Source organism: Equus caballus, chromosome 17 (genome assembly GCF_041296265.1).
Source record: "Equus caballus isolate H_3958 breed thoroughbred chromosome 17, TB-T2T, whole genome shotgun sequence".
NCBI lineage: Eukaryota > Metazoa > Chordata > Mammalia > Perissodactyla > Equidae > Equus > Equus caballus.
Genome location: NC_091700.1, coordinates 17786905 through 17799669, shown reverse-complemented (window position 1 = coordinate 17799669; position 12765 = coordinate 17786905). Strand labels below are relative to the sequence as shown.

At 40.0% G+C, this 12765-nt stretch overlaps 1 protein-coding gene across 6 annotated transcripts in view; it reads left to right on the top strand.

Moving 5' to 3' along the window:
• The window catches only part of CENPJ (centromere protein J), a 55812-nt gene that overhangs the window by 20185 nt on the left and 22862 nt on the right, over positions 1 to 12765 (top strand). For all 6 annotated transcript variants that reach the window (XR_011427455.1, XR_011427454.1, XM_005601076.4 and 3 more), the window contains 2 exon segments: positions 1967 to 2099; positions 5428 to 5593. Coding sequence is in view for 4 of the 6 variants with exons in the window: in XM_005601076.4 (XP_005601133.2) it covers positions 1967 to 2099; positions 5428 to 5593 (299 nt within the window). In the remaining 2 variants the exon portion in view is untranslated.

Genomic DNA, 12765 nt, shown 5'->3' with positions numbered 1-12765 from the left:
CCGAACCAGCAAAATCTTGGGCCACTGAAGCAGAGCGTGCAAACTTAACCACTCAACCACGTGGCTGGCCCCCTACACGCTTTTCATAAACCATTCTGCAGCTTGCTTATAATAAATTTTGAAGATTGTTCTAACACACATACACAACTACCTCATTCCATTTAATGACTATATAGTATTCAGTTGATGTGATGGACTTTTTAAACTTAGACTGAAAAGCTCTTCCATTATATCATGTTATATTATAAACTGTGAATGCCTAGCAAAGCATAGATGCTTTAAAATATAAATTATAACTTAAGCTATTTAAAAAAACCCTCTAATTTTAAAAGTAGTACTTTTTTGCAGAAAGTTTTGAAGCCTAAAAAGTACAGAAGCAAAAATATTTATAACTAAGCTACCCAAAGGTAACTGTGATATAATTTTGGGGTATTTCCTTCCAGTCATTTTTCCTGTGTGTTTTTTTTTTTTTTAAAGATTTTATTTTTTTCCTTTTTGTCCCCAAAGCCCCCCGGTACATAGTTGTATATTCTTCGTTGTGGGTCCTTCTAGTTGTGGCATGTGGGACGCTGCCTCAGCGTGGTCTGATGAGCAGTGCCATGTCGGTGACCAGGATTTGAACCAACGAAACACTGGGCTGCCTGCAGCGGGGCACGCGAACTTAACCACTCGGCCACGGGGCCAGCCCCTCGTGTATATTTTTAATATGGTAGAGACATATATTATAACTTGACTCATCCTTTTCGACCAGGTGTATAATATGCATTGGCCATATCATTAAACTCTTTGTGTACTTTATAAATGGTTGCAGAGCATTATATGAATGTAGCATAATTTTATTCAGTAATTTCCTTAGACACTTAAATTATTTTTCACTATTAGAAATAACACTGTAATGCATATTTTTGTGCAAAACTATTTGTATGATTTTACAGGTTTGTTAAACTAGATTTTTAGAAGTAGGATAATTGGGTCAAAGGATAGATATGGGTATTTTAATCTTGTGATGTAAATCAGATTTCTTTTCTAACAGGGTTGTTGCAGGACAGAAGTATTTTACTCTTTCAAATAGCAAATTTGATATGGAAAAAAATCTTAATTTGTATTTCTTTAATTAGTTGGGGGTAAACTTTGATTTTGGTATTGATTAGTGCCTTAGATCTTTTGTGAATTACGTATTCATGTTCTTAAACTTTTTTGTTTTTTGTTTTTGGGGGTTTTTTTTAACTGAGGAAGATTCACCCTGAGCTAGCATCTGTTGCCAGTCTTCCTTTTTTTGCTGAGGAAGATTCACTCTGAGCTAACATCTGTGCCAGTTTTCTTCTATTTTATTGCCACCACACCATGGCTGCCAACGACTTGTATAGTAGGTCAGAGTCCAGGAGCTGAGCCCAGGCTGCCGAACTTAACCATGGGGCTGGCCCCCTTAAGCTATGTTTATATATCAGTTTTAAAAAATATTTATCTAAATGATTTCTTTTTATATGTAATGTTAATTCATTATCAAATTGGATACTCTTTTGAGGTAGAATAATTTGATTCTTTCTTAAATTTAGACTGATTTCTTGTGGAAAGTTAGGCCAATATAATTTTGTTAGTAGAAGCATAGCATTTTTTTTTTTTTAAGATTTTATTCTTTTCCTTTTTCTCCCCAAAGCCCCCCGGTACGTAGTTGTATATTCTTCGTTGTGGGTCCTTCTAGTTGTGGCATGTGGGACGCTGCCTCAGCATGGCTTGATGAGCAGTGCTATGTCCGTGCCCAGGATTCGAACCAAATGAAACACTGGGCCGCCTGCAGCGGAGTGTGCGAACTTAACCAATTGGCCACGGGGCCAGCCCCGAAGCATAGCATTTTAATTGTACAGTTGTTTACCATATTTTTGGCTCTTAGAGTTAATAGAGCTAGCTAGTGGTTTTGCTCCTGAAGGCCCTTTGTGAAGTTCAATATTTATGGCCTATTTTGTAGTTGACAGTGCTCGATCTCAAGTTTTGAGAGAGAAAGTTATTGAATTGGAAATGGAAATAGAAAAATTTAAAGCTGAGAACACATCTTTAGCTAAACTTCGCATTGAACGAGAAAGAGCCTTGGAAAAACTCAGGTAAGTTTGCAGTGATTGTTTTATCTTTAAGATTATATCTAAAATTATTTGAAACAATTTTTATCAGTCCAGTAGTATAAATGAAAAGGAATTGAAATCTATACCACATAGGAATTTTTTAATTAAATAACCCATTGTGGTCAGAGATGTGTTAAAAGAATTTTCTTAGTTGACGAGATCATGAATTGAAATTTGGAAAGCAGTTTGGAGCCATGAATTCAAGTGCTGCCGTGGCCAGTGTAGTAATTTCCTGGAGTTGCTCTAAGTGTAACAAAGTACACACAAACTGAGTGGCTTAAAACAACAGAAATTTATTTCTTCAGGGTTCTGGAGGCTAGAAATTTGAAGTCAAGGTGTCAGCAGAGCCATACTTCTCTCCTGTCTTCTAGTGGTTGCTGACGATCCTTGGTATTCCCTGACTTGCAGCTGGACATTTGGGTTGTTCCTACTTTTGGTTATTGTGAATAATGCTGCCATTAACATTGGTGTACAAATCTCTGTTCAAATGTCTGCTTTTAATTCTTCTGGATATATACCTAGGGGTAGAATTGCCAGATCATATGGTAATTCTATACTTGAGTTTTTGAGGAACTGCCATAATTTTCCACAGTGGCTACACCAGGTTATATTGCATTAATTGATTTGCATATGTTGAACTAAGCTTGCATCCCAGGGATAAATCCAGCTTGGTCATGGTGTATAATCCTTTTACTGTGCTGTTGAATTTGGTTTGGTAGTATTTTACTGAGGGTTTTTACATCTATGTTTGTCAGAGATATTGGCCTGTAGTTTTCTTTTCTCGTGGTATCTTTGTCTGGCTTTGATATCAGAGTGATACTAGCCTCATAAAATGAGTTCGGAAGTATTCCTTCTTCCTTGTTTGGAAGAGTTTAAGAATGATCGGTATTAATTCTTCTTTGAATGTTTGATAGAATTTACCTATGAAGCCATCTGGTCCTGGACTTTTCTTTGTTAGGAGGTTCTTGATTACTGATTCAGTCTCCTTATGTTATTGGTCTGTCAGGCTTTCTGTTTCTTCTAGATTCAGTTTTGGTAGGTTGTATGTTTCTAGGAATTTATCCATTTCTGCTAGGTTATTCCAATTTTTTGGAATATGATTGTTCATAATATCTTTTTTCTTTCTGATACATCTATTGTAATGTCTCCTCTTTCATTTATGATTTTGAGTCTTTTCTCTTTTTTTCTTAGTCTATTTGAGGGTTTGTCAATTTTGTGTGGATTTTTCTTCCTGAGACTCTCATAATGCATATATTGGTTCATTTTACAGTCTCCCATAAATCCCATAGGCTTTCTTTGTTCTTTTTTATTCTTTTTTCTCCTCTGACTGGATAACTTCAAATTACCTGTCTTTGAGTTCAGAGAGTCTTTCTTCTGCTTGATTGAATCTGCTGTTGAAGTTTTCTGTTGCATTTTTTCACTTTATTTATTGTATTCTTCAGTTCCAGAATTTCTATTTGGTTCTTTTTTTATGATTTCTTTCTTTTTGTTGAGCTTCTCATTTTGTTTCATGTATTGTTTTCCTGATTTTGTTGAGTTATCTGTTTTCTCTTGTAGCTTGCTGAGCTTCCTTAAAACAATTATTTTGAATTCTTCATCAGGCAATTTGTATATCTCCCTTTCTTTGGGATTGGTTACTGGAGCTTTATTAGTTTCCTTTGGTGGTGTTGTGTTGGCCTGATTCTTCATGATCCCTGTAGCCTGTGGTGACGTCTTTGCATTTGAAAGAGCAAACACCTCTTCCTGTCTTTACAGATTGGTTTTGGCAAGTAAAGACCTTCTCCTGCTGGATCCCTGGACTGATGAGTCTGTTTCCAGCATCACAGATCGAGTGGGGTTTTAGCCAGATCTCATGGCTGCTTCTGGGTCCAAAATAGGGTCTACAGTTGGCAGGCGTGGTACCAGGGGCACTGGGGGGCATGGTTGCTGCTGGAGCCCCAGTTGGACAGGACTGCTTCTGGGACCACAGTCAAGCAAGGCTGGAGCTAAGTCATGGGGCTGCTTTTGGGTCCACTGTTAAATCTGCAGGCAATGGGTCTATTACCAAGAGTGATTGTGGGTGTGATTCCTGTCTGATTTCTGAGCATCATCCTGCTGGGCCCCTGGGTATCCTCCTGCTGGTTCCCTGGGTGGGCAGGACTACCTCCAGTACCATGGTAGAGCAGGGCTGGAGCTGAGTCATGGGTCTGTTTCAGGATCTGTAGTTGGAACCGAGGTCCGTGGGCCTGTTACCAAGGGCACAGGTGGGCATGGCTTCTGTCAGGTCGTTTGGCAGATGGCGCTGGAGCTGAGTCCACAGGGAGACCAGGGTGGTTTTGGTCTACAGCCTGGACAACGTTTGGTGCTGCTACTGGGGTACAGGCCTGCCTTTTCAGAGTGGCTGTCCTTGATCTTAGGCTTCACTGGGTTTCTCTACCTCCTACCTGGATCCTAGAGCTCCCACAAAAGCACTTTTGTCCATGAATGGCTGTCAGATTGTTGTTTGTGGGGGAGTATGTGAGCCACAGACAACCTATTCCACCATCTTGCTGATGCCACTCTCCCTGTGCTCTTAACTCAGCATCTAGAATGAACCTGCCTTATGACAGTTCTTCTGCTTGACATTCTCCTAAGCTAAATACCAAAGTCCTCACAGTGGTGTGTGTAAGACTCTGATCCATCTGGCCCTCTGGGGTTTTTTTGTTTTTTTGTTTTGACGTTTTCTGCTATTGTTCTTTCTCTTGCTCACTCTTTTTTTAGCCACACTGGCCTCCTGGCTGTTCTTTGAACACATCAAGCTTATTTCTACCTCTGGAGTTTTGCATGTGGTGTTCCCTTTGCCTGAACTGTTTTGTTCGGATATCTTCATGACTGTTGTCTCACTTCCTTCAGGTTTTACTTCAAACATTATCTCAGAAAGATGACCCTATCCTTAATTTCAGTCTTCTACCCTGATATTTCCTAACTCATTCCTTGGTTTATTTTTCTCTTTAACACCACTAATGTTCCATATATTTCACTTATTTATCTTGTTTATCATCATTTCTCTCTCCCATTAGAAGGTAAGAAGCTTCACAGGAATATGGATGCTTATTATTTTCACTGTGGTTTCTCCAGTACCTGGTGTGGTGCTTGATTCATAGTAGGTGCTCGATGAATGCTTGTGGGAGCGATGCCTTATTGAGTTTCAGAACTGTGGATTGAAGATGGATTCACCCACACTCGCAGCTCTGCAATGACAGGCCATCACCAGTGTTCCATTTTGGCACCACATATGGATTACTATGTCGAAATAGTCTCCTTAGATGTTAACATGGTTTGGTCATTTTAGGAAAGAAATTGCAGACTTTGAACAACAGAAAGCAAAAGAATTAGCTCGAATAGAAGAGTTTAAAAAGGAGGAAATGAGGAAGCTACAAAAAGAACGCAAAGTTTTTGAAAAGTATGCTACAGTTGCAAGAACTTTTCCAGATAAAAAGGAACGTGAAGAAATACAGGTATGCCAGTTTTTTACCTTATACTCATATAAGTTAGTAAAGATGACAGTTTTGTAAGAATCTCAGAGTTATTTGATGTGTCAAAGAGAAATTGGGTATCAACTTATTAATCATCCGTTAACTCAACAAGTAATCTTTCTGAGATACTGCATCAGGAACATCTTTTGTAGTTTGACTTTTAAGGAGTGAAACATATCACTTCTTTTCTTACTAAAGGCTTCCCAAAAAAAGACTACGATGGTGACGTGAATGAATTAACAAGCCAGGAGTTGGAAATTCACCAGTGTAGTGTTGTGTTAATCTCTTTGACCCACTGCACACCAAATACTGTTGGTTCTGTTCATTTGTAATACTTTAAGGCCTATATACTAACTAGCTGTTTAATTCTAAGACTTAGAAACTGATAGGCCAAATTATCAGTCCTATTTATTTCAAAGTTAGAAATAGACATGACTAGAGGAATGTAGTAGTTAAAAAGAACTAATGCATTTCTAGCTAAAACTATAAACCTAGAAAAAACTTAGGTGAATATATTCATGACGTTGGCATATGCAAAGATTTGCAAGAGAAGACACGAAGAACAAAATAGAAAAGATAGATATATTGGACTTCATCAAAAGTAAGACTTTCAGTTTATGAAAAGAAAAATTTTAAATGACTGTCCATTGCTTATAACATAAAATGCAAGCTCACCTTCCACTTCTGTATTTAGTTTTTTTTCCATATATCATGTTTTAAATACTAGTATTTTTGAGTTCCGTCCTTTGCTTTCTTCCTTTCCCATGTAGTACACTATCCTTGAACAATCTCATCTGCACACCTCTAGCTTAAGTTATCACACGTCATGTTGGTTAGGGTCTTTAATTCCATTTATTTGTTTTTGTCGGTGAAATGTGCCACTAGGTTTTGGTTAATGCTTAGTTTATTAAATCTAATATGTTAGACTTTAGTAATCTGTTAAAATGTTTATTTCAAAAGGTAATATATTCCCATTCAGAAAGTAGAAAAGGATATGCAGTGAAACCTCTCTCTCTCACCCTCTCTCTGGCCCTTAGTTCACCTCTCTTTTGAAGCAGCCAATGTTACCAATCTCTTGTATTTCTCCAGAGAAGTTCTAAGCAAATACGTATATATATTCCTAATTAAAAAAAAATTAACAATAGTGTACTGAAATCATTCTGTATCTTAACATAAGGAGCATCTTCATTCTTTATTTCACCATTGAATAGAATTGTGTTATAGGGATGTGCCATAATTTCCTTAACTAAGCATTTATGTTATTTCTGTTCTTTTTCTGTGTATAACAAGTTCCGTCCTGAATAACTTTGTATGTACATTGCCTCTCACAGTCGTTCTTCTGTTTGGTCATTCAGCACCTGGCTATTGGATACCTGCTACTTAGCAGGCGTGTCCTGGGAATACAGTAGTGAGCAAAACAAATTCATCCTTGCCCCCATGTAGCTTACGTATTCAAGTATATCTGTAGGAAAAACTCCTGGAAGTGAAATTTCTAGGTTAAAGGGTATGAATGTTGGTAGACATTGTAAGATTATCGCTCCATAAATGTCACGCCAATTTTCTTTTCTTTTTGAGGCATATTAGCCCTGAACTAACGTCTGCTACCAATCCTCCTCTTTTTGCTGAGGAAGATTGGCCCTGAGCTAACATCCGTGCCCATCTTCCTCTATTTTATATGTGGGACGCCTGCCACAGCATGGCTTGATGAGCGGTGCTAGGTCTGCACCTGGCATCCGAATCATTGAACCCCGGGCTGCCAAAGTGGAGCACACAAACTTAACTGCTACACCACCAGGCCAGCCCCAATGCCATGCCAGTTTTTAATTCTACTATCAATTATTAGTGTTTTTTTTGCTCTTTACCTGAAAGGTAAAAGATTAAAAATTGATACTAAACTTACTTGAATTTCTTTTAAATAGTCTATAATACAGATTAAGATTATAGATTAAGTGACCTATAATACAGTAGTAAAAATCAAATTCAGCTATCAGAAAACCTTTCACTATATTAAAACCATGGCCTGTTCTAACATATCTGTACAGTGGGTTTGTCATTTCATTTTTCTTGTTTCTGAATCTCCCAGGAGTAAAGCAATGCTTATTTTGATACCTAGCTATGTTATGAAAATTTTCTGAGACCCAAAAGGCAAGAAAAAACCTTCTCAGACTACCTGAGATTATAAGATTGATTCCCCTGCCTTCCCCTCTTTCTCATGGCTCAGGGCCTGATTCCAACTTCCAGTGTGATTCAAACCAGAGTGGACAAGCTTTCTTGATATGGTTTTACTTTACTTTATGTGAATAACACTTAGATTTTACTTTCTTGCAACCTGATGCTTTTCCCTCAGGTATTGTATCCTCTTATTCTCTAAGCCTGTTCTGTCCAGTCTGCTAGCCATTAGCCGCCTGTGGCTATTTAAATTGAGGGTAATTGAAATTAAATAAAACTAAAAATTCAGTTTCTCAGTCACATTAACCACATTTCAGGTTACTCAATAGCCATGTGTGGCTGGTAGCTATCACACTGGACACTACAGGTCTAGGACATATCCATCCTTGCAGAAAGTTCTGGACAGTGTTCATCTAGAGGCCTTATCTCCTGGATTCTGGCCAGTGTTGATCTACAGGCCTCATCTCTGGGAGGTGAGGAGTTGGATTGGTGAGTTAGCTCTTCTCTTTAGGATGTTAGACTATTTCATAATTCATTCTTAAACCTTCCTTCTACTCTATTAGTGTTGATTTAAGTATTGGACTCTTTTCATACTTCGTTATCATGGGTAACGAGGGGTAGTCATTATTTCTTTCTGTTTTGGGTACAGTTCCTTCTTTTTTTACACTCTTTGGCTTATTCATAGTTTCCTATATTTACCCTTCTTTGTGCTTCTACTGTGGAAACACATACTTTACTTATTTATTTTTTGCTGAGGAAGATTCGCCCTGAGCTGACGTCTGGCCAGTCTTCTCTATTTTGTATGTGGGTCACTGCCACAACATGGCTGATGAGTGGTGTAGGTCCACACCCAGGAACCAGACCTGGGCCACTGAAGCGGAGTATGCAGAAGTTCACCACTAAGCCACCAGGCTGGCCCCTGGAAACACATACTTTAAAAACAGATAAATACTTAATAGAAAACAAACCTGTATTACTGATACTCTTCTACTTATTAAATCATTCAAAGATTAAAGAGATGGTATAGTTAACCTTCCTTTATATTATAGCTGTTTTTAAAAATATTAACTCTTGAGAATTCATTCAGCAAATTTATTGAGAATTCTTTATGACTGGATACTGTTCTTAGCACTGGGGAATTGTTGATGAGTAAGACATTTCTGTCTTCCTGGAATTAACATTCATCGTTATTGATTTACAGCCTTTCACAAACTGAAGTTAGTCTAATTAATTACAAAATTTCCTTTTTGATAATCAAGTGGTCCCAACTTGACCAGTGGGAGCTCCTTTAAGTACATCAGCTTCTTGTTCTGTAGCATTGTCATTGCTCTTGAATTTTTGAAAGTATCCCTGCTTTCTGTGACAATTGGTTATATCAGACCGCCTGGTGTTTTTTGTTTTGTTTTTGTTTTTTTCGTGGGGAAGATTGGCTCTGAGCTAACATCTGTGCCAATCTTCCTCTATTTTGTATATGGGATGCTGCCACAGCATGGCTTGATGAGCAGTGTGTAGGTCTGCACCTGGGATCCAAACCCGTGAACCCCAGGCTCCTGAAGCGGAGCATGCAAACTTCACCACTGTGCCACTGGGCCAGCCTTGAGACCACCTGGTTTTTGCTTCCCCCCCGCTTAAACCTACCCCAGATCTGAATTAGCTGTCCTCCAAGGAGCCCTGTTTCTTTTATTCTACCATTAGGAGTTCACTGAGGATTGGCAGTAGGCCTCCATGCTCTCCTTGCTATTGGTTCCTGTCCTAATGGCAGAACTGGGGAAGGGCAGTGTCTCTCTGAAGTCATGAGTTCACATTGATTTTTCTGTCTTAATCATGTAACTTTATTCTGATTCTCATACAGTGAGGTTTCATTGATAACTTACACATTGATTTTCAGGCAGATCTTTACTGAACTACAGACCTGTGTATCTGTTTCTTCTTTCAGCTGATATTTGAGTGCCCAGGATTGTGAGGCGCTGTCTAGTGAGGTGGCTGGCTCTATCTGAGAGTTTCAAACGTGACTTATCCTATACCTACTAACTCTGCCTTTCCTTCTGACTTTTTCCCCATTCACTTGGGATAGAAATCTGGACCTCTTCCGCTTTCCAATCCCATCAGACAGTAAGTTCTTTTGACTTTATCTCCTGTGTATCTTTTCAATCCTGGCCCTTTCTCTTCCTCCCACCTCCTTGCATGTCTGACCTGTCTCTCTGTTCTTCATTCATCTCTTAGCTTGATTTCTGTCTCTCCCTCTTTCCTCTCCACTTCTGTCCTCCCCTTGCTGTCAGAGTGATCTTTTGACACGAAACCTGACGTTCTTCTCCTGTTCAGAATCCTTCAGTTGGCTTCCTCTTGGGATAAAAATACAAACTCCTTCACGTGCCATACAAGACCCTTCATAGTGGCGTTCCTTCCTCCCTTGCAAGTCTTGCGCTGTTCCCCTGGACAGACCCTTTCCCCAGCCTTTCTTTCCCATCTCTACATTTGTATGTTGTATTTTCTCTGCCTCACAGTAACCTTTCTCTTTCTGCTTATTTGTCTGACGTATTGTTCTTTTAGTGCAAAACTGCTTTTGGTAAGCCTGTTTTTGATTATGTTTCCCACAGCTGTAAGACTGGACAGCCTCTATTCCCCCAGTTATTAATACTCGCAAACTCTGGCTTTTATTTTAAACTCTATTTCCTAGCCTTTTGTGAGCAAGCACATGAATATTTGTCACTCCCTCTATTACTCCACCCCAGTAATCCTTCATTCCATTAGGGCTTTCAAACCATTGATCCGACTCACCTGCCCCTTATGTTCTTACACCCCAGAGTCAGTCACTATAATCATTACTTTATATTCTTTACTCTCATTTCTCAAGTCATCAGATTTTGTTTGGCAAAACTACAACCCTATGTTTCCTGCCTACTCCATCCCTGTGCCCATAACACTTAATTTAGCTGGAAGAAAAATTTCACAGGGAACAGGCTTACCCTAAAATTGTGAGCAGGAACCACAAGTGGGCCTGTAATATTTCCATCCTGCCTCCTTTCCCACTCTCCTAGAGGACCATTTCGTACTCTCCCCCTTCTTAAGCCTCCCACTTTGTGGAGGCCTCACTCTTTCCTAAAGACCCTGCTTTCTACTTGGCTGAGAACTTCCCCCTGACCCTACCCTTGGTGCCACCTGTGGCATCTGAACCCATGTGCTCTGCCTCCCTCTGTGCTTAGATGTATTGTCCATGCTTGTAGGTAAAGCCCTGCTTACATACCAGGTCTCACCTTTTCACACCTACACCCCTGCTCCAGCATTTCTTCCCTGTCTCTCCCACAACATCCATCTTCCACTCTCTACTGAATCTTTCCATCAGTGTACACACTTGGTGTTACTTCTTAAAATCTCTCCATGCCCCGTGTCAGCCACAACCTTCTTTCTTTGTTCCTGTGCAGCAAAACTCCTTGAAAGCATTGTCTGTATCACTGTCTCGAGGTCTCGCCTCCTGTTCTCTCTATACACGCTACAGTTAGGCTTCCATCCATACCACGGCTCTGGAACTGCCCCTGTCGATCACCAGCCCCTCGTATGGTAGACCGGTGGCCAGTTCTCGGTCCTCGTGTGACTTGTTCATAAGCAGCACATGACTCCTCATCACAGGCTTCACTCTTCTGACTCTCAGGATGCCTGATGCTTGAGCTTTTCCCTTCCCTGGGCTGCTTGACTCATCTTACTCTCCTTTGCTTTTTTGTCCTCTTTAACTTACTGGTGGAGTTCATCCATCAGGGAGGAGAGTGTGTCCTCCCTTGATGACCTCATTGAGTTTCATGGCGTACATTATGATTTATATTCTAAATTCCCCAATTTAAATCCTGGCCTAGACTGTTCTCTGTACTGGTCTGGTATATCTGACTAGCTACTGACGTTTCACCTTGTTATGTCTGAAAGTACACTCCTGGTCTTCCCTCCCTCAGCCGTCTCCCATCTCAGGTGACGGCCACCTGGACCTTCCATGTGCTCGGGCCAGAAACCTAGAATCATTCTCTTCTCTCTTTCTTATACTCCATGCTATTCTGTCAGAGAACTTACCCAGATTTGAATTGCCATCTCCGAGTTAGTGGACTAGCTGGCCGTGTGGTCTCTGCTGTCACGCTTGTCCCTGCGGTTTCTTTGCCATGCAGTGGCTGGGGATTCTTCCATTAGGAAACTAGGTCATGTCCCCTCTCTGCTCATGGCCCTTCCATGGCTCCCCTTTTGTCTTGTAATAGCCCCAGTCCTCATAGCGGCCTCAAGTTCCTATATGATCTGGTGTTCTTTTACCTTTTTCACGTCATCTGCTGCTCCCCCTTGTGCATTCTGCCCCAGCTCGCTGGCCTCCTTGCTGTTCTGCAGCTGTGCCAGGCACCCTTCTTCCTGGTGTGTTTGCTGGTGCTTCTGGGAATGCTCTTCCCCTGGACAGCCATGTGGCTCGTTCTCCACCTCCTTCAGGTCCTTCTTCAATGAGACCTGCCATGTTTATATTTAGTACTGCAGCTCACCTTCCCTGCACATGCCTCTATCCCCAGCCACACTAATTCCTCCTACCTACCTGGCTTTTTCTTCCATAGCCCCGTGTCACTTTCCAAAATAACTCTCCCTGCAATCTTTGTTTTGTTCTTTGTATTCCAGGGACCTATAATAGTACCTGATAGTTGATAGATATTTTATAAATATTAATTGCTAATGAATTATTTTTTTAATGTTATTGAAGAATAATTGAAAAATTTAATTGTATATATATTTAAAATTTATTTTTTATTATTTTTTTAATTGTGATAACATTGGTTTATAACATATAAATTTTAGGTGTACATCATTATATTTCAATTTCTGTGTAGATTACATCATGTTCCCCACCCAAAGACTAATTACAATCCATCACCATATACATGTGCCTAATCACCCCTTTTGCTCTCCCCTCTCCCCACATCCCCTCTCGTAACCACCAGTTCAATCTCTATTTCTCTATGTGATTGTTT